This window comes from Podarcis melisellensis (genome assembly GCF_964234715.1).
Source record: "Podarcis melisellensis genome assembly, chromosome: 3".
Lineage (NCBI taxonomy): Eukaryota > Metazoa > Chordata > Lepidosauria > Squamata > Lacertidae > Podarcis > Podarcis melisellensis.
Genome location: NC_138530.1, coordinates 37787751 through 37808680, shown reverse-complemented (window position 1 = coordinate 37808680; position 20930 = coordinate 37787751). Strand labels below are relative to the sequence as shown.

At 45.4% G+C, this 20930-nt stretch overlaps 1 protein-coding gene and 1 long non-coding RNA gene across 9 annotated transcripts in view; one reads left to right on the top strand and one right to left on the bottom strand.

Moving 5' to 3' along the window:
- The window catches only part of MDGA1 (MAM domain containing glycosylphosphatidylinositol anchor 1), a 245095-nt gene that overhangs the window by 7784 nt on the left and 216381 nt on the right, over positions 1–20930 (bottom strand). For 3 of the 5 annotated variants that reach the window (XM_081903827.1, XM_081903828.1, XM_081903829.1), the window contains exons 15-16: positions 12376–12500; positions 251–359 (exon numbers count right to left, since the gene is read on the bottom strand). In XM_081903827.1, the coding sequence (XP_081759953.1) occupies positions 251–359; positions 12376–12500 (234 nt within the window). The remainder of the gene's footprint in view (positions 1–250; positions 360–12375; positions 12501–20930) is intronic. The other 2 variants (XM_081903830.1, XM_081903831.1) reach the window with 1 other exon arrangement.
- Positions 1–20930, top strand: part of LOC309366020 — a 21348-nt gene extending 418 nt beyond the window's left edge. Inside the window, exons 2-4 of one of the 4 annotated variants that reach the window (XR_014166405.1) lie at positions 12053–12214; positions 17356–17502; positions 20767–20930. This is a non-coding gene — a long non-coding RNA (uncharacterized lncRNA). Of the gene's footprint in view, positions 1–12049; positions 12215–17355; positions 17503–20537 lie in introns of all 4 variants that reach the window. The other 3 variants (XR_014166406.1, XR_014166408.1, XR_014166407.1) reach the window with 3 other exon arrangements.

The window sequence follows — 20930 nt, the reverse complement described above, 5'->3', positions numbered from 1 at the left end:
AAGCATCGGGTGATTGTGTGGCATGTTTCCCAGTTCTTGTTCCACCAGAAATCTCATCTGTGCCATTGACTCCACTTTGGAACACTGAAGTAATTCAAGTGAGGCAGGTACACACACCTTAATCAATAATGGACCCTGCTGCTACAAGCAAATATGCGAAACAGTCAAGTCAACATGCAGAATTCTCCCAACCTTTACTTCTGATTTGGGATAGAAGTATTCAAACACTACGCCAAATATAACCCATTACCTTTGTCTGGAACAACAGGCTTCCTTGGACAATCTCCCTTTTTTAGAGTGACGTCATCAATGGCAATATCTCCCTCTGAGCCTGTGCCACGGACGCCTTCAAAGATGATCTGCAGGCAGAGCACATCGGAGTTGGAAAGGATCTTAGGTAGCACGCCAGGGACCCAACTCCTTAAACTCTCACATGCCCATTCTCCAAGGTACTGTTTGTTTTTTAAAAGGAAGAAAAACGCCCAAATTCTCTTCGGGTCATTTTGTGTTTACCATGCCCTATCATAAACGTAGGGACCAACTGAGAATCCACGTTTAGGCTTATCAGCAGGTTCAAATGGCAGATGACTCAGAAAATAGACAAGAGGGGAAATGGAGCAGCGCATACGAAGATTAAATCAAATGAGCAATGTGAGAAGAGGTATGGTTCAGGAAAAGGAAGGAAGCTCATCTGTTGGTGCTGGGTAATGGAACAGTGCAATCCTATGCATGTCTACTCAGAAGTAAATACCACCATGCCCAATGGTGCTTACTCCCAACAGTTACACTTTTAATAGGATTACACACTTAATTGGAAATCAGTCCAGTAACGCTTATTTCTGAGCAGACAGTTATGGGATTGTGTGGTAAATGTGATGGAGAAGCAATCACATGAGTACAACATTACATTTCAACCAGCACCTTTTCCTGTCTCGTCACATCTTTGCTATCCTTTACCTCACTCCTTAGCACGAGTCATCTTTTACTGAATGCGCCTGCTCCCAAGCTTGAACATCTTTCAGAGGCAACATAAAACACTGCAATTTTTGTGTGTGTCAGTGGTATACAACTGGAGTTGTCGATACCTAAGAATGCATATACTCTTGCATGTCCTCCTCATTTTAATGGGTCATCCTTGTTTCATTATCTGCCCCAGGACTTAGGATAGGAGGTGAGTCACCAAAAGCAACTAGCTAAGGAGGGAGCAAGTCAAGCTGCATCTTCCTTTTGTGAGGCAGGATTCATGCTTGCTCTGGTGCTAAAATATCTCAAAACCCACTACTGTGAAGGCCACAACTTTGTTCCTGCCTCTGTCCTGCTTACTCTGGAACCACAGGGGGCTCCTTCATTCTTGAGGCCTGGCAGTTACAGCTTCATTAGCCCATGCCATGCGTGCTGTTCCTATGGTTACAAGGCTTTACGGGAAGCTTAGGGCAAAGGCTCAGTCGCTCCCCATTCCCTAAGGGGCAAAGCCAACCTCTGTGTTCATATCCTATTATGCAAGAGATGGCTGCAACTCAAGCCTGCCACAAGCAATGTCCATGTATTCAGAAGAAAATATTCGTCTCTACTGCGTTCCTTACCTCCCACTTGCTGCAATTTAAAAGATAAAGTCTGAAGGGATGTGTCTCTCTCTGAGATTTCACCTCCCCTTGTGTCAAGCTACACCTGCTGATATTGCCTCTCCTACACAACCATTAAAGAAAGATGCAAGAGCCCTTTCACCATACTTCACAGTAAAACTATTCCTCCATCCAGCTACCTATTATGTACAAACTCAAGCTTTAGTATAGCCACAGAAAAGTCAGCTGGGAGACAGATGCGGTAGCTCAAATGCCTATGAAGGACACCTGTTGCGGTCATTTGGAAATGCCCCAGGTTCACATCACCAGTTCTTGAGGGCCCAGCCAAAAGCCCCAGATGAGCCAGATAGAATAAAAATAATAATGTTGCCCTGCATAAGCCTTGTGGCATATGACCAAATGACAATGTTACTGTGTGCCTAGAAATCTGGGTTCATGAGTGTTGCTATTTATGCTCTCATCACTGTCAAGTGTAAATGGTCCAGAAACATTATAACAGAAATGAGAGTCAAAGCAGCCTATGAATTAAACCAATGTATGCTGGAGCAGGCTCATAAGCAACTGAATGATAACAAATTAGTTGCCCATCCCCATTGTCATTAAGCACACAGCAATAAGCGAGCTACAAGCCATAAACAGCACACTTGCAAGTAACAAGATTATTGTTTTATGGCACCCCAAAGCATGATATGCACTTCAGAGCTAAGTAAAACAAAGCAAATACACAGACATGAATTCATAAGGAATCATTCCCTGAACAAAGAAAATAAAGATGCAGGGCATAACAATCACAATGAACTCTCCAGGAACAAACACCCGTGGGTTGCCCCTCACAAGAAGCAGCAGCAGCAGCTCAAAATAATAAAGAATACGCTTTCGGACCACAGGACCTATTTACACTACAAATTAACATCTGGTTTTTTATCTATTCAACACTTACGGCTTTCCACAAATATTCCTGAGAATTGTGGTCCACCATGGGGTGCTAATAATATTCACAATTATGTGTCCCTGCCTCCTACCTGCCCCTGATCTACAGTTCCCAGGATTCCTTGGGGACGGAGAATGTCTCTTAAGCATGCAGTAAAAATATATATGTCAACAAAATCACAAAACAGCAGAGTTGGAAGTTGGAGCTGCCTCTACATTGAGGGACTTAAAAGTATGCTTCCAATGTCCAGGTTGCAAGATATAGGTTGCAATCCAAATAAGATTGAAGCACACTTCAATAGTGAGTGGCTTCCTAGAGCAGATTGATGGGTGATTGCCTGCTCTTGATAGGTTTACATTCCCTCTGAAAGAGCAGGTATGTAGCTTGGGGGTACTTTCTGAATCCATTTCACAAGTGCCTTCCATCAGCTTTGGACAGCGATAAGCTAACTACTGTTGTCTATGTTCTGGTAACCTGTACCTTAGATTGCTGCAACATGTTACATGTGGTACTGCCTCTGAAGACAGTTTGGAAACTTCAGCCGGTGCAGAACTCGGCAGCCAGGTTGCTCACCAGGGCAAAACAGTTTGAGCATATTACACCAATCGTGGCCCAACTGCACTGGCTGCCCGTTATTTTCCAGGCACAATTCAAAGTGTGAGTTTTGACCTATAAAGCCTTAAGTGGCTCAGGACTGCAATACCTCAAGGACCACCTCTCTCAGTATTAACCAACCCAGAAGCTGTGATCATCACCTGAGGCCCTTCTTCATGTGCCCCCTCCATGAGAGCTCTTGGAGGGTGAAAACACGAGAAGGAGCCTTTTCTGTGGTGGCTCCCCTTTTGTGGAATGCTCTCCACAGAGAGGCTCGCCTGACACCTTTGTTACATATCTTTAGGCACCAGGCAAAAACATCCCTCCTCCCCCTTTAGCTCATTGAACAATCTGGCCTTTTAAACTGTGGGGTTTATCATTATTGTACATTATTGTGTTTTTATATTGTAAACTACACTGTGATCTTTGGATAAAGTGACGGTGTAGAAATTTAATAAAATATAGAATTTAGTAACAAAATAAAATACATCAAAATAAAGAAATACACACAAAACCTTAGTTATATCCTGAGCACAAGCAAAACCAGTTGCTGAATCACCACAAGCAAATGTCATTGAGTATAGCTTTGCATTGCTACAGCACCCTGTCTCAATTTGGGCCAGTTACAGAGGAAAGGTGTGGGAGGGGCCTTTCCTAATCCCAACTCTAAACTTAAAGAGCATCACATAATTCACAAGAGAACCTTTATAAACTTGTTTGGCTCTTGAAATTAAACCTAAACGCAGTTTATCCATTATGTGTCATATCTCCAGAAATAAAGCGTATATGAAATAAGGATACCTAGAAATGGAGTAACATTCATATACGAATGTCCTACAGTTGCAAGATGACAGCTGTCCTTGTATTCACATTCACCACAAATTACAGGGCTGTGAACCTCTCCATAGTCTCAGCACACAGCCATAGAAAACTCAGTGGTGGCTCATGAAGTGCAGCAATGGAAGCAGTAGTGTCCTCATGGCACCACCACACTTTAAGAACATAAGAAGAGTCCTGCTGGATCAGCCCAATGGCCCATTCTTGTCTAGCACCCTAGAGTTGGAAGGGACCACAAGGGTCATCAAGTCCAACCAGCAGCATGTTTTCGCCAAGCAAAGTTTTTCTTCCCATGGATCTCCACAGGAGGAAAAACTTCCCCTGCCTAAATTGCTGCATGTTGAAGTGCTTGTTAAAGACACAGGGTCAGTAAAAAAATAAATGATGACAGCCTCTAAAAACTTGTGCAAAGTAAACAATGCTTAGAACAAATGTGTGAGCTTACTCCTATATACCCAATTATAGATAACAAGAGTAATAATGTGCCTGGCTCAAAGGCCACAAGAAACATTCTGCTAACGTGGATAGTCCCAGTGCTGGAATACACATTATATGAAATATGTAGTTGCCACCAAAAATTAGTGGTCCAGGGTTTCATCCTCCTTTCTCTCTGATAACATCCAGAAATAAAACTGAATAACATGAAGAAGAAGAAGAAGAGTTTGGATTTGATATCCCGCCTCCCTTCAGGAGTCTCAAAGCGGCTAGCATTCTCCTTTTCCTTCCTCCCCCACAACACACACTCTGTGAGATGAGTGGGGCTGAGAGACTTCAAAGAAGTGTGACTAGTCCAAAGTCACCTGTCAGGGAACTGACATCTAAAGCGCCGGAGGCGCAAAGGCTCACTGAGGGTGAGAGAGCAGTAGCAGCGGAAGAGGGAACCAGTAGAGGGCGAGCAAGCACTCCAAGGGAAAGTGAGTCGGAGGGATGGCTCAGAGACGCTTCAAGCGAAACCAGTGGGGAGGTCTCAGGACCTCCTATAGGGACACCCACACCTCGACGGAAACTGTCACGCCGAGAGGCCAGACGACGTGTTTCCGTTAAGGAGCTTTTATGTTGGAAACGTTTCCGAAAGCAGCCACTTTCGGATTCTACTAGTGATTGACGCAGCCATGCTGGAGGGGCTCCGTCACAGGCAGAGGTTTGAAAGCCTGATCAAACTCTGAGGGACTTGCATTTTACGCACAAGCAGCTCATCGTCCCATCACAGCAATCCGAAAGTCTCCGAAAGCCATCTTGTGCAAGGAGAAGCATCATGAGCAATCCAGCCGGAACCGGGGAAGCAGGAGCAGCTGGAGGAGGTCCAAGCCTGGAAGAAAGGTACAGGGCGTTGGAGATCCAGTTGGCGCTGCAAACGGCGAGGCTTGAGGAGAGGAGGGCTCAGGATGCAGAAAAGGGAAAGGAGAAAACCACCCCGCTCGCCAGAAAGGTGCCAGGATTGGTGCAGAAATTCGGGGGGGATCCCAGGAACTATCATGCCTTTAGAACAGAGATGCAATACGCTCTAAACTTGCAGTTTGATGACTTCCCCGATGAGGAATCGCGAGTGGCGTATGTGATTGGCCATCTCGAATCCGGGGCGAAAGATTGGGTTAGACCCCTGATGGCAGCGAATAATGAGATCTTAAAGGACACGAGGAAGTTTTTTCGTGCCATGGACCTGATGTTTTCCAGCGATATTGAGCAGGGGGTGGTGCGAAGGCAGTTAATGGCTTGCCAGCAAGGAAGCAGATCTGTCCGTGAGTACTGGACTGAATTTACCATGTTGATTCACAAATTGGGGTGGGACCTATCGGCGGAGCCCATCCAAATGCTTTTCGAAGAGGGGCTTTCTTCAACCGTCAAAGATGAGCTTTCCCGGGGCCCCAGGGCGGAGTCTATGGACCAGTTAACCAAATCTGCGCTGGCCATAGGAGCGCGCCAGGAGGCGAGGGCTATGGAAAAGCGGGAAGGGAAAGGAGACCGTTGGAGGGAGTTCCGCATTCCAGACATTCCAGAGCCACCTTTCCCGCCGGCAGAGCCGATGGAAGTTGGAACAGCGCGGGCGCGCGCAGTTTCAAATCCCAGTGAAGGGCGGAAAAAGGAGGGAAAGAGCGCCAAGAGATGTTATCTCTGCCAACAGCCAGGGCACTTTGCCAGAGTTTGCCCACAAAGAAAGGAATGGCAAGGGATGGCAGGAGCTGTTGGGGGAAAGGAAGAGGAAGGCAAGGAGCAAGTAAAAGCCAACGCCTGGCTGCCACCGTTGGGGCACAGCAGCCAGGCCAAAGAGTGCCCATGCCAGAACCCCCCAGACCCGCTTTAGTGATAGAGGTGTTACTAGAACTGCCAAACGGACACCCACTAAAGGTCAAGGCGCTTTTGGATTCAGGCAGCTCCTGTAATTTCATGAGTAAGGAGTTTGCAGCTGAGCACCAGATACAGACTATCCCTTTAAGTAACCCCTTGCAGGTGACTACGATTGACGGCAGAGAGCTGTTGGGGGGAGAAGTTAGCCAACAGACTGTCCCGATGATAATGAGAGTGGCAAGGCACACCGAACAGATAGCGTTTAATGTGGCCATCCTGGGAGGAGCGCCCATCATTTTGGGGATGAGCTGGCTGGTGCTACACGATCCGCTAGTGGGCTGGCATCAGAGGGTGGTCTCCTTTGGGTCAGCGCATTGCCTAGAACACTGCAAGGAGGGGAAGGTTTCGGGAGGAGACAGAGTCACCCTAGCGGGGATGGAAGTGATGGACAAAGGGAAGGTGCCCCCGCAATACGCAGATCTGAGCAACGTATTCAGCGAAAGGGAAGCAGACAAACTGCCACCGCATAGACCCTTTGACTGTCAAATCAACCTACTCCCAGGGGCCCAACTCCCAGTAGGCAAGCTGTACGCCATGTCAGACAGGGAGATGCAGGAGCTGAGGGAGTTCATTGACAAAAACTTGAAGCGAGGTTTCATCAGAGAGTCCCGAGCGGTGGGGGGCAGCCCAGTGTTCTTTGTGGACAAAAAGAACACAGACAAACCGAGACTGGTGTGTGACTTCAGGGCCCTCAATGCAGTGTCGGAGCCCCTGGCTTTCCCTATGCCCCGAATTGATGACATTTTGACCAGAGTAAGGAAGGGAAAGATTTTTACAAAACTGGACCTGCGGGGGGCGTACAATCTGATACGCATAAGGAAGGGAGATGAATGGAAGACCACCATGTTTACCCCGTTGGGAGCCTTTGAATACCTCGTTATGCCCTTCGGTCTACAAGGGGGCTCCGCGTGTTTTCAAGCTTTTATAAACCACGTTCTGGGACCTTTGCTCTACAAGAATTGTGTGGCCTTTTTAGACGACGTGTTGGTGTATTCGGAAAATGAGGAACAGCATGTGAGGGACGTTCGAGAAGTGTTGGGCAGGCTGCAAGCCAACCGGCTGTGGGTGAAACTGGAGAAGTGCCAGTTTCATACCAAGGAGGTGGAATTCCTGGGGTACCGCTTGTCAGACAAGGGATTGGCCATGGATCCAGGCAAGGTCCAAGCAGTACTGGAATGGAAGACACCGAAGACCAAGAAGGACGTGCAAAGATTCTTGGGATTTGGGAACTTTTATCGGAAGTTCATCAAGAACTTTGCCCACTTGACGGCGCCCATCACCGACTGTCTCAGCAGCAAGAAGAAATTTGTTTGGACGGCAGAGGCGGATCGAGCCTTTGAAGAACTGAAAAGGGCTTTCGCCTCGGAAGAACAACTTCTGCATGTGGATTTACGAAAACCCATGAGAGTGGAAACAGATGCATCCGACCGGGCGGTAGGGGCGGTCCTTCTTCAACCGGGGAGGAGTGCGTCGGAGTGGAGACCGTGTGCCTTCTTCTCGCGGAAGCTGAATAAGTCCGAGAGGAATTACACGGTGTATGACAGGGAACTACTTGCCATTCACGAAGCATTCCGGAGGTGGAGACATTTATTAATTGGGGCACAACACAAGGTGCAAGTGTGCACCGACCACAAAAATTTAGAGTATTGGAGAACAGCTCGAGTGCTCAACCAACGACAAGTGAGATGGGCACAGGAATTCTCCAAATTTAACTTTGAGATTTGTTATGTGCCAGGCCCAGAAAACGTCAGGGCGGACGCGCTCTCACGCAAACCAGAATATTGGGAAGGGGAGGGGGTGATCGAAGAGAGACATGTCATCCCGGAGGACCGCTGGGTGTGTGGGGCGGCGATGGTGGGGCAACGAGAACTGGTGGAGGAAACGGAAAATGATGAATATGCCCAGGATAAGCTCAGAGGTCTCAGGGGGGAGGGCGAGAGCCCCGGAGGTTTTGAGGAAAGAAATGGGGCATTGTATTACAAAGGGGCACTGTATATACCCGAAGGTGAATTGAGGGGGAGAGTACTCAAGCAGTTGCATGATAGCCCCACGGCGGGACATTTTGGGCAACACAAGACCATGTGGTTGGTTACCAGGGAATTTTGGTGGCCTAAGGTGAGGGAAGATGTAAGGGAGTATGTAAGAGGGTGTGACCAATGTCAGCGAGCCAAAGGGGAAAGAAGGGCGCCGGCAGGGTTATTAGAACCTTTACCCACACCAGAACGGCCTTGGGAAGCGATATCAATAGATTTTATGACGGATCTGCCAAGGTCCAAGGGGAAAACAGCCATCATGGTAGTAGTAGACCTGTTAACTAAGATGTGCCACTTTGTAGCATGCTCACATGCAGTCACAGCGGAAGAAACGGCGAAGTTGTTTGTGGAACATATCTTTAGGTTGCACGGGGCTCCCTCGAGGGTGATCTCAGATCGAGGCAAACAATTTACTTCCAGGTTCTGGAGGAAGCTCATGAGCTTGTTACACGTGGAAGTCAATTTTTCAACTGCCCGGCACCCTGAAACCAACGGGCAGGCGGAAAGGGCAAATGGCATTCTTCAACAATATCTTAGGTGTTATGTCAATGACAGAGAGAACGATTGGGTCGAAAAGTTGGCGTTGGCAGAATTTGCCTACAATAATGCGGAGAATGTGTCCACAGGGATGAGTCCCTTTTTGGCTAATTACGGGTGTCACCCCAGGGCATTTCCAGGGGAAGGAGGGGAGAGATGGAGCGTCCCAGCGGCTGAACATTTTGTAGAAGAGATGGAAGCCATCCATCAGCAGCTCCAGCTCAACTTAGAAAGGGCTAAGGCACAATATAAGAAGCAGGCAGACAAGAACAGAAGGGAAGGTGAAACCATAAGGGTGGGGGATCAAGTGTGGTTGTCAACCCAAGGGTTGCCGTTCAAAGGGGGTTGTAAGAAACTGAGGCCCAGAAGATTGGGACCCTTTGAGGTGATTCAGCAGGTCAACCCGGTAGCTTTCAAACTCCGATTACCCAATCACATGAAATTGCACCCAGTGTTCCACAGGTCGTTACTGTCACCATACAGGGGAGGAGGTGAAGGGGAGCACGTCAGGGGACCAGCCTTGGAAGAGAGGGAACGCCGCAACCATGTAGCGGAAATCCTCGATTCCAGGTGGAAGGGAAATCAGGTGGAGTATTTAGTGGCGTGGGAAGGGGAACCGGAGTCAGAAAACACCTGGGTAAGTGCGCAGGAAGTCAATGACGAGGTTTTAACAGAAACGTTCCATCAAAGGTTCCCGAGGAAACCTCAGCCGATAGCAAGGTTTAGGAGGGAGTATTTCGGCACCACCGATGAGGAAGAGGAAATGGAAGGGTTCGCGGAGTCGGAGTTGGAAGAGGGAGTGGACTCTGATGACGAAGAGTACCTAGAGAGTAGGAACAGCAACAAGTGGAAGGAAGTGTTCGCGACGTCGGAAGATGAGGGAGGTTCTTTCAAGGGTTTTACCTCCTCACCGCCAGTAGGAGAGGAGACGGGAGGGGGTGAAGGGGGCCCTGGAGGGGAGGTGGATGTCAGGGAACTGACATCTAAAGCGCCGGAGGCGCAAAGGCTCACTGAGGGTGAGAGAGCAGTAGCAGCGGAAGAGGGAACCAGTAGAGGGCGAGCAAGAACTCCAAGGGAAAGTGAGTCGGAGGGATGGCTCAGAGATGCTTCAAGCGAAACCAGTGGGGAGGTCTCAGGACCTCCTATAGGGACACCCACACCTCGACGGAAACTGTCACGCCGAGAGGCCAGACGACGTGTTTCCGTTAAGGAGCTTTTATGTTGGAAACGTTTCCGAAAGCAGCCACTTTCGGATTCTACTAGTGATTGACGCAGCCATGCTGGAGGGGCTCCGTCACAGGCAGAGGTTTGAAAGCCTGATCAAACTCTGAGGGACTTGCATTTTACGCACAAGCAGCTCATCGTCCCATCACATCACCCAACAGCTGTGTGTGGAGGAGCGGAGACGCGAACCCCCTTCCCCAGATTACGAATCTACCGCTCTTAACCACTACACCACACTGGCTCTCACACACATGGTATTGCTGTGCTATACTTTAGCCGCTGCACTGCACTGTAGGGTTCCGGTAGCAGTCACACGTCTCCCATAACATTTAATTCTACCCACAGTCACACATAAAAATGTAATAAGAGCCAGGGGCCACCTAGTACCGCATTCTGTTCTCACAGTGACCAACCAGATGCCTGTTAGAAACCCTTAAGCAGTATCTGAGCACAAGAGCACTCTCCTCTCCTGTGGTCTCTAGCGACTGATATTCGGAGGCAGAGCACAGCCATCTGGGCTAGTAGCTATTGATAGCCTTCTGCTCCATGAATCTGCCCAATCCTCTTTCAAAGCCATATAAATTGGTGGCCATCATTGCATTCTGTGGGAGCGAGTTTTGTAGTCAAACTGCATGCTGCATAAAGAAGTATTTTCTTTTATCTGTCCAGAATCTCCCAACATTCAGCTTCACTGGATTTCTACAGTTTCTAGTGTCGTGTAGGCTTGCCATACATCAGGAAAGTTCCTGACATGTCCTGGTTTCTGGGTGTAAAAATGGCGTCAGGAGAATTTTGCCGATTGGCAAAATATCAGGGGAAACCCGGATGGGGAAAGCAGTGGAAATAGCCCCAAAAGCTTTAAATCACTATTTTTGGTTGAGGTTTTCCCAAAAAAGCCAAACAATTTGAGTTGGTTCCCCCCAAAAAATCTCAACAATTTTGGTGGGTTTCTTTAAAAAGCTCAGCAATTTTGGGATCTTCGTAAAAAAAAATATCTCAGGAGTTTTACTTCTTGAAATACTGCAACCCTAGTGTCATGGCAGAGGAATAAAAACTTTTCTCTACCCATTTTCTTCATGATATGCATAATTTTATAAACTTTCGTGTCACCTTGTATTTGGCAATAACAAGGCAGTTGGCACACAACAGCTGCTCAAGCCACGTATTAGCAGACAAACGCATAAGTATCATCATGAATTACCACAGATGGGGAATAAAGGCATGTCGGGGTCTCACAAACTGCCCTATAATTAGGAGGCCAATAGCAGATTCATTGCTCTTGACTCAAGCATCAGTTACAAGTAGTAGCCTGGTGCTAAGGATGTCAGAGAAATTTGGTTGAACAAGCAATTTTCCTTCAGTCTGCTCATTCAACCCCCATTGCATCACAGACTCTTGCTGTGAAGGATATCTACCTTAGTTCTCCACAATTAACTTTTTAAAAAACATGCACATGTCATTTGCTATTTACATATTCGTTACATATTCAAGCACCTCTCTGCTTTTCTCGTTTCTGAAGTATTTGTTGCCAAAGGCAGTCTATATACACTAACGGTGTAATCCTAACTATGTCTACTCATAAGTAAATCTCATTGTGTTCAGTGATAGTCAGCTTCCTACTGTGAAATTTTAAAACCCATGGCATGCAAAGCTCATCATATGATATGGAAATAAGTAATCTCTTTAGTCAGACTTACTTCCAAGTAGGCATGGTTAGGGTCACAGCCATAGATGGCTTTGTGATGGGCCATTAGCTACTTCATTAACTTTGTATTTAAGATGTAACAAGGCTGTTTGTTGTTTTTGCTGCAAAAGACTAACAGGGCTACTTTGCCTATGGAAGCTAATTAACTTTGAAAAGGATTGGGCAGGAAAGGTAACTGATTTGTAAATATCTGTTGATGGCTGAGACATGCTTATCTATTGTGCGTTATGTGAAAAACAACAACATTTTTCTTTATTAGCAGATGACAAGATAGATGCACAGACTTGTGCAAAATAAACCAATTGCAGCAGACTGGAAAATACCAGATGAAAGTGTGAATTAATTTTGGGACAGATTGAGGCATGCGCTTACATGGCTACCTGCTGCTCAAGCAACAATACTAACTGACCATTCATGGAGAGAAGTAGGTTGTTAATAAGCTCACGGGGCCCTTTGACTCTGGCTTCTTTTCTACAACCACAACAACTAGGAGTAAACAAGCTTTTCTGCTATTTTGCTGCTGGTCCCGCTAGCCCATCTATGTGAGTTGGCATTTGTTGCCTAGGCCCCCAAGGTTCTGCTTACCTGGAAAGGTCCTGCAGGGTTGATAGGTACATGTGCTTGTTGCCAGGCATTTCCTTTGTCCCCTTTGAGTGACAAGGCTTGAGTGGGCTGCTTATTCTTCACATGAACCAAGAGGTTTAAGGAGCCTGTAAGAGAGCGGCAACCAGACACTGGAGTCACACTGCTTCTCCACAGCAACCTCTTCCTTTTTCTCAGGGACCATTCTATGCCTGCATCTAAACTAGGTCTTGCACGCTAGTTCTCCCAGTGAATTAAATGCATCAGAACGGCAGCTATTCAAAAACCAACACATAGTTTGCCATGCCAATTCAAAAGTTCTCTTGCCCTACGGTTCATGTTTCCCCTCAGAATCCCCCCCCCCCGGGAACCTAGTTAATTCCCAGTCAATCTGAGTCCACTGCAGTACCAACTAGACATAATGTAGATTTGGGAACATAAGAAGAGCCCGTTAGACCAGGCCAGTGTCCCATCTAGTCAGGCATCCTGTTCTCACAGTGGCCAGTCAGATGGGAAAAAAAGAAGTAGGACTTGGGTACAACAGCACTCTCCCCTCCTGCAATTTCCAGCAACTGGTAGGAAAACTAAGCATTATTCTTCTGAATTACATGTGAACCAAACTGAAACCATTTAAAGTGGGAGAGCTGGTACATTCCATTTCCTACATGCTGGATGCGGCAAATAAAAATGTGAATTTAGACTCAGTTCTCCTTCTTTGTACAACCCCTTTTCCTTGAATCAAGCTGCGCCCAGGGCAGCTAATGATGCATTAAGGCAGAGAAGGGGAGTGCCTGCCGCTCTCCAGAAATTAAAGTTCCACTCCCATCAGCCCTAGCCAGCATGGCGAGTGTTCAGGGACGAGGGGAATTGTGACCCAGCAACCTCAGGGTGGGTGCGTAAGGGTGCTTCCTCATCCTAGCATTAAGGCCAGAAACAGTGCATTTCTTCTGAGAAGTAAGCCTCATTGAACGCACTAGGACTTAAAGACCTGTTCATCAGGTCTTGTGCCTATCTTGTTCTCATGGGAAATGTGCTACGATTGGCCAAAAGTCATGAGAGATGGAAAAATTCACCAATCTCAATTTGTCAGGTAGTGAATGCGTTGACTTGAGTGATCCCTGTGGCATGTTTGACTATACTGCTGTGTAGCTAAATAAGGCCGTTTTGAAAATGGACTCGCAGTTGTTCTTGGGTAATGGTTGAATGTATTGCAGGCGTTAGGTTGCGGCCTAGGATCCCTGGAGAGGCCCAGGTTCGAACTTCCACTCAAGCTCCAGAATTCACTAGTGACTTTAGTCTAGTCATCACCTGCCAGCCTAACCTGCCTCACATTCATTGTGAAGATAAGGGAGGGGAACATGTACATGCAAGCCCATTTGAGTTCTGTGGAGAAGCAGTGGTATAAAAATACATTTATTTATGAGACACTTCTTTCAAAATATAGCTATCTGCACAAAGCAGCTTGCCAGTATAAAATAAAAACGTTTTAAAACAGACGTCAGTATTACAATTTAAATGCTAAAGAAAAGGAAAGGGGGGAAGCTATACAAACCAAGTAGTCTTCAGCCCCTATGTATATGACTGGGCTGCGTTTTACCCGGAAATCTGTTTTTCTCCCTCTCAAAAACCCCCCCCCCCATGTTTTATATGCTTTCTGACTTGCTTCAAATAAATGTTTCTCATTAATGGTTCTGGCTTGGTTCAATACAGGACCTTTGCCTCAAAAAACACGAACACCTTTACATTTGAGGTGTGTTTATAGACATTTGCACATGCAAACCCCAACCCAATATCCTTGCATCCCCTCAGTTACCAACAGGGAATATCTTCAAGGGGTTCTACTCAGGTCTGCTTGATTGCTAGTAATTAATTAATTAATTGCTAGTAATTAATTAATTAATTAATTAATTAATTAATTAATTCTTGCTTATACGCTACCCATCTGGCCAGGCCTCCCCAGCCACTCTGGGCAGTTTCCAACAGGATATTAAAAACACAATAAAACATCAAACATTTAAAACTTCCCTAAACAGGGTTGCCTTCAGATGTCTTCTAAAAGTCAGATAGTTGTTTATTTCCTTGACATCTGGTGGGAGGGCGTTCCACAGGGCAGGCGCCACTACCGAGAAGGCCCTCTGCCTAGTAGAACTGTCCACATAATTGGGGATCATTGCTCCAACACACTTTAAATGTGAAGCTATTGAGAAATAGTAATGGTTAAGGTATGTGGACAGCGAGTCTGAAAATATGCATCAGACCCAGTTTACTCCTGCTTGGCACTTTCCAGGTATTTGCTACCTAAGTGTGGGAGGCAGGGTGAGGGGCAGGTATTCTCTACCTGAGTTTTGGTAATGGCATCGCTTGTTTGTTGACCAAGGTGGTAGTATTAAAACCTAGTCCAGGTTCGTCCACCTCAGTACAGTACTGTGAATGAGGGAGGAAGAGAAGGTAACATACCATAATAGAGCTGCCCCTGGCTCTGTGACATTGGGGAGAAGCCTAACAAAGCCCGTCAGACTGGTTTAGTCATTTTGCATTACGGATAGGCTGACTTTTCCTTAAATGGAAAACTTGATTAAAATTAATGCTTTGAACCAGGCCTTTCTGGCTTGGAGATTTAAATCGTTCCACACTGGAACCAATTGCTGTCTCTATCAGCTAAGCAAGTGAAAGATTCGTTTGACAAGGCATTATCCACAGAGCCTCTACTTAGAATTGGCAGATAAGCAACAAGAACATGTTAGGCAGATTCCTTTCATGATGGTGATGATATGGCTGGGCACTGTCTTTTCTTGGCTCCTCCCTCTCTCATAAGCTCCACATCCCAATACTGCAGGTGTTTGATTTTACCAGTGAAGACCTTAAATCTATGAAAAGAGGATGTCTCTGTAGAAGGTTGTGCTACAGCAAAATCCCATTCCCAATATTTTTCGTTCTGCTGTGCTATGAAAGTAGTAACCTTTTGGCAGCTGCTATTTGCACTTGCATTTAATTTCTTGCTGCTGGGGTGGTTCACCGCAAAATAAATTGTGATGACATGGAGCAATATTCGACGGGTTCCCAGTCTCCATATGTACGTACCTTCAGTGCCATGGAGGCTGGCCATGAGGCAGGAGGCAAGGTCATTTTAAATTAGGGTTAAGAGGCAAAGACTCTTATTTTGGTGCTTTATTATAATGAATATATTTAAAATATTTTGAGTGGGATTCAGCTAATTAGTCCTGTCAGTGGAGTTCCACTTGTATAATGGGGTGTTCTCCACCCACCTACATGTCATCTGAATTTTGCTTTGTAGAGGGGGACCCCCAGAACAGCACACAGGAGGGTGGGGCTTGTTTCACCTGGCTAGCCAATATGCTTGCGCTCATGGAACGATTGACACACTGAGACACTGAATAACTCCCCACATTACAAACATGTCTTGCAAACATTTTGTATATCTTAAAGAGATGATTTAATTGTAAGCACGTATTGGATATATTTCCATTTGGGAAATTTTAACATTTTAATTAGGCTTTTATTATTCACAGCAGCAGGTGTTTACCCTTTCTTGCACCTTTCGGCCCTCCCTTTTCCCCATCTTAAAAATCTCAACCATGCTGAGAAATGTTTTGGATGATCTTTGGTGAAGTGCTGGCTTGGAATTTCACATATGTCACTGTTAAATGTGGTGGCTCTTCACTGATGGCTCTTCCACTTAAATAACACCACCAGTGGATTTCTTTAACTAGTGTATGGGAAATTTACCTAAATCATCTCTGCCTTCCCCCCCCCCCCTTAATTAGGTGTGTTAACTATAGGAAGCAACAGAGCACACAGATAGAAAACTATCAGGACTGGGCAAATAATCACATGGAAAATATCAAAATGAGTTGTATTATTAAGAAGGGTGTATGTGTCCCTCCACAGTTCTGGAAGAAGTCCGTTTGGACACTGTACACTGTTCTGGCTACTTTGCTGTCAGAAGACTATAGATAAACTGGAAGAAGTTCAAAGGTGTCCAGTAAAGATGATGCATGCGTTGGCTCTGGGTGGATAAGCCAGAAAGAACTGTAGAAAATTGTAGAAAAGCAAGAAATCTCTGCAAGTTGGCCAATAAATGACAATGGTCATTGCCTAAATATATACTCCCACGGTTATAACATTAATGAGCAAGAAACAGACAGAAATAAAGTTGAATAGATGTGTGTGTATGTGTGTGTGTGTGTGAGAGAGAGAGAGAGAGAGAGAGGGGAAATGAATAGTGCATAGTGCAGTGTGTGTACTCTGATGTGTACTTAATTTGCACTGGGCGCTGCATTCATCTACACCATTGTCAGCTTTGAGCATGGCATAAATATAGGTCATGCCTGTATTTGTCAAATACGTGAGGCTGGTGCAGGATTGCTCCACATCCTGTGGTTCCTATTTAAAGATTTGAATATCTTGTCATGCTCATCTCATGCTCCTGCTTCATCAACAAGTGAAAGCACAGATTTGCAAAACAGGCAATATCCTCTTTGATTCTTGTCTATGTTACTGCTCAGGTGTCAGCGATGCTGGTTTTACAAGGCCAGAATTGGTCGTGTTCCCCTGCCCCCCCCCCGCATTGCTACCAAACTGTAAGTAAACCGCATCACACAGCATAGAGCTACGTCATGCTCAAAATGTTATTACCAGTCCCCACCTGAGGAGGGAGGTGTTACTGTTTGGCATTGTTATAAACTGGTGTTTTAAAAAATCTTTTAAACTTCCAGAAAGTGTGCACTTCAGCCAGATTGAAGCAGTATAATTGCACAAATTTATACCTGTATCTTTGCACAATTACACAAGGAACACAAGGAACCAGCCAGTGGAAGGAGATCAGATTGACTTAGCCACAGCATGTCTACCATAAGGATTGGTCACAGGCTAGTTTTGCTTCGCTAAATTTTAGCAGGGACATTTATGCCTCCAGAAATCAGTCTGATATCTTACATTGATTCTCAAATGGTTTCACTGTAGACACTATCTGACAGTTATTGGACAAATCAACAACCCTGTTGTACTGCACTGGCCCTGAGGAAATATAGCAGAAACCTGGAGGAAATCATTTACATGAAGCCAGAAGCCTTGACATCCTCAACACTTTCAGGAAGAAAGTGCCAACGGGTAAGTTCAAAATCCAGCTATACAGTGTTTTGAAGAGTTGTAGCTCTGTTGTAGAGCATCTGCTTTGCATGCAGAAGGTCCCAGGTTTAACCTTTGGCATCTCCAGGTAGAACTGGGAGACCTGAGTTTGAAAACCCAGAAAGCCTCTGCCAGTCAGGGTATCGAATCCTGACTCAGTACAATGAAGAATCCTATGTTAGCACACTCTTGTTAGTACCCTCTATGCAAGGAATATAGACAGAAGTGGGTCAAATTATCCAGAAAATGAACTCTGGCACCTGCAGGAAGGAGGAGAAGGCAAAGTAAAGAAGGAAATGAAGCAGTATCAGAAAATCAAAAGTGATCCAGCTTTGAACTGGCCATTAAGCAAACCGATATACCTGTGCAGAAAGTTTCAGCCCTGCCACAGAACAGAGGGAAGGAGCAAGAGCCAACAAAGTGTCAAATACCTCCACATGGCCTCCGCTGGAGGTGCAGAGAGCTCTTTGCAAATAGCAATTAAGGCTGGCGAGTGTCTCTGGAAAGCAGATTAATCTCATTGCTCCTTCTGTTTTCCAGAGGAAGAAACTGACCTGCACAAGGAGGAGGCAAGTGTGTAAATTGGGGAAGTGACCCAGCTGTTCTGTTGATTAGGCTGATTAATTAATGCTTTGTGAATATTGTGCAGCCTCATTCATCTGAATAGCAGGGGGTTACCTAAAACATTTGGATAACAATATATTCTCTGTACTATGTACATAGTTTTACTATGGCTAGGGGCCATACTGAAGAGACATGCTGGTTTGGAGGTCAGCTCTTATCTCTGGCGGTTGGATCGTTTGTGCATTGCAACCAGATATCTTGTGGAAGAGGTTCTACTGCTAAACCAAGCTACGGTGGAATGCCTTCCACCTAATGATAAGAGCTGGTCCTACCAGTAAACAGGATAAAGTAGCTCATTCCTGAGTGATATTAGGGGTTTTTTTATTGCATTGAAAACTATGGAATACTGATAGTGGTGAAACCCTCACCAAATAGTGGGAAAGTGTGGGGGTATGCAGAATATTCCCAGGATATTCAAATATAGTAATTCAGAAGAATGAAGGTGGCAAGATTTGCTCTTCTGGCTGCTACTGTCACAACTGTAAACATGCATGTTGAGAGCCTTTCCATTACTGTTTCCCCCCTAGGGATGGAACATTACAGTACTCTAAGGCTCCACCCCTTGGAAATCTCACAGGCTTCCTAGAAGCAGTGCATTGCATTTCCCTCCTTCTCAGCTTTCTGATGACTCTCCTACCTTCATTGATAAAAGAGGTTCAGAAGGAAGAAGCAGAGGAATGAGCTTACTCACTCTTAAACATCTGGAATGTTATTACCGAGGCGCTGATTCCTCAGTGGCCTGATGGCGGACAGGAATCTAAGGTATGTTTCCTAAACGTTAATGTAAGAACTGTAAGGAAGTGGAAATAGCTGTCCTTCAGCCCCATCACTTATGAAGCAATTGAAACACAGGAGATGCTGAGTCAGCTATTGATTGCTGCCTTGGGCTCCTTTGGGAGGAAGGATGAGATATTAATTCAATGAAAGAATGAATAATTGCAATCATGCAATTTCCTTTTCAAGATCTTACCTCCTCACTGGTAATTTTTATTTTCTCCTCCTCTTTGGCCACTTTCCCCCCCACCTGATTTGAGCCTGGCTTTTCTTGGGTGCAACTGCTCACAATGCACATGCAAGCGGTTGGTTGCCAGGTGGCAGTTGCCAGCTCCTTGCAAAATATCAAAGCTCACCATGGGAGAGGAACGGTAGTTATACCCAAGTGCCTTGGTATTTCCCCCCCACATTTGCATTTGTTATTTGTCTGGTTCTTACAACTAAATTGTGGAATTCCTTTCTCCACAAAGGTGTGTCTGGCACCATCGCTGTACAGCTTTCAGCTTCACCCAGGCCTTTGATACCTGAGTGTGTTTTCAGGACACACCCTATTCCTGTGACTGTAATCTGTTTTAATTGTTTCTAATGCTGATTTTAAAATTGCAAGAACCCACCCTGTGACTTGCTGGCCGAAGGGTGGGTAATAAATTTAACAAACAACAACAACAACTGTTATTAATCAGAAAATGAAATAAAGGCTCATAACAAATGTGAGGAAACAATCAATATATGAGTCAGCAGTGGCTGCTTCTGGCTCTTTTTAAAGTCCAGAGCTGGCATTTAGAAGAGTGCCTGGTACACAGAAGTGCACCAGCTGTGATACTAGATACAGTAACCCAGGGGGGATGCATTTAAATGCTAGAGGTTTCTGGATGAAAAGGTCTGATTTCAGTTTCCACTCAATATAAATCTCACTTAGTTAGCCTGGCCAGTAACAATGGTGAGCAGCAGCTGATCATACAGGCAAAGGGGAACGTGCTTAAAGCCTGCTGAATGACATTTAGGATAGCAAAGCAGGAATAGAGATAGCTCACTATTTTCACTCTTCACAGTCCCCTATTGCATAACAATCAGGGTGCCTTCCACACTGAAGCCCCTTGCATTTGGAAGTTCTCACTGAGCTGGAGTTTGCAAACGCAGTGGCTGCTCATGGGACACCCTGCATGGAACACAACTTGGGATGCCAGAGAATTCTGTCAAAAACAGAAAAGGGAGTGGAAATTCCTGCAATTCACATGTTCACCGGAGGTCAGGAATGGAACTCATGCAAACTAATACGAGTGGTATCAACTCTTTTTGTGTGTGTCTGCAAGTAGTATGTAAAGAATTATGTTATATACACAGGTCCTGCTATTCACCCGCTTGTTATGTGAAAATTCAGGTATCCAAACACAAAGAATTGGCACCCAAACCTTGCTATACACATCACAGATTCAGATATTCAAACAGCCAGAGATTGCCCACTTCCTTCCTTGTTTGTGTTTGCTGGTCAGCAGAAACCAGGCAGGCAGGCAGGCAGGGTAGATAGGATATATCAAAGAGCTGGACAAAATGGACAAATCAGGGATCAAGAAAGACAAATAATGTATCTTTTTTTTTTTTTTGCTGGTTGGCTGCAGCCATTTCTGGAAGAAACCAGGAAGGGAGCGGGGAAGAGAGACTGGACAAACTACAGATTAGAAATATTTCCATAAGAATCCATGGAGATTGTGGATTTGTTATGTGAACGCTTGCCTAACAAACAATTTCCAGGGAAGCATTGTGTTCGGTAAGCGGGACCTACATGTATACTGCATTTGTAAAAACTTTCCCATTTCACTGAAATGTAAATAATTATGCAAATTTCAGCCAAATGGGATAACAAGATGAAAAACTTAGCTATAGTGGAAACTGAATCCTAGTGGGAAGCAATGCTGACTGTAACGAACCCAGGATGGGACAGAAACCTCCTTACACCACAATGTAAAAAAAAAAACAGTCTGTGTGACATGCCACTGTGAAGTACAATAAAA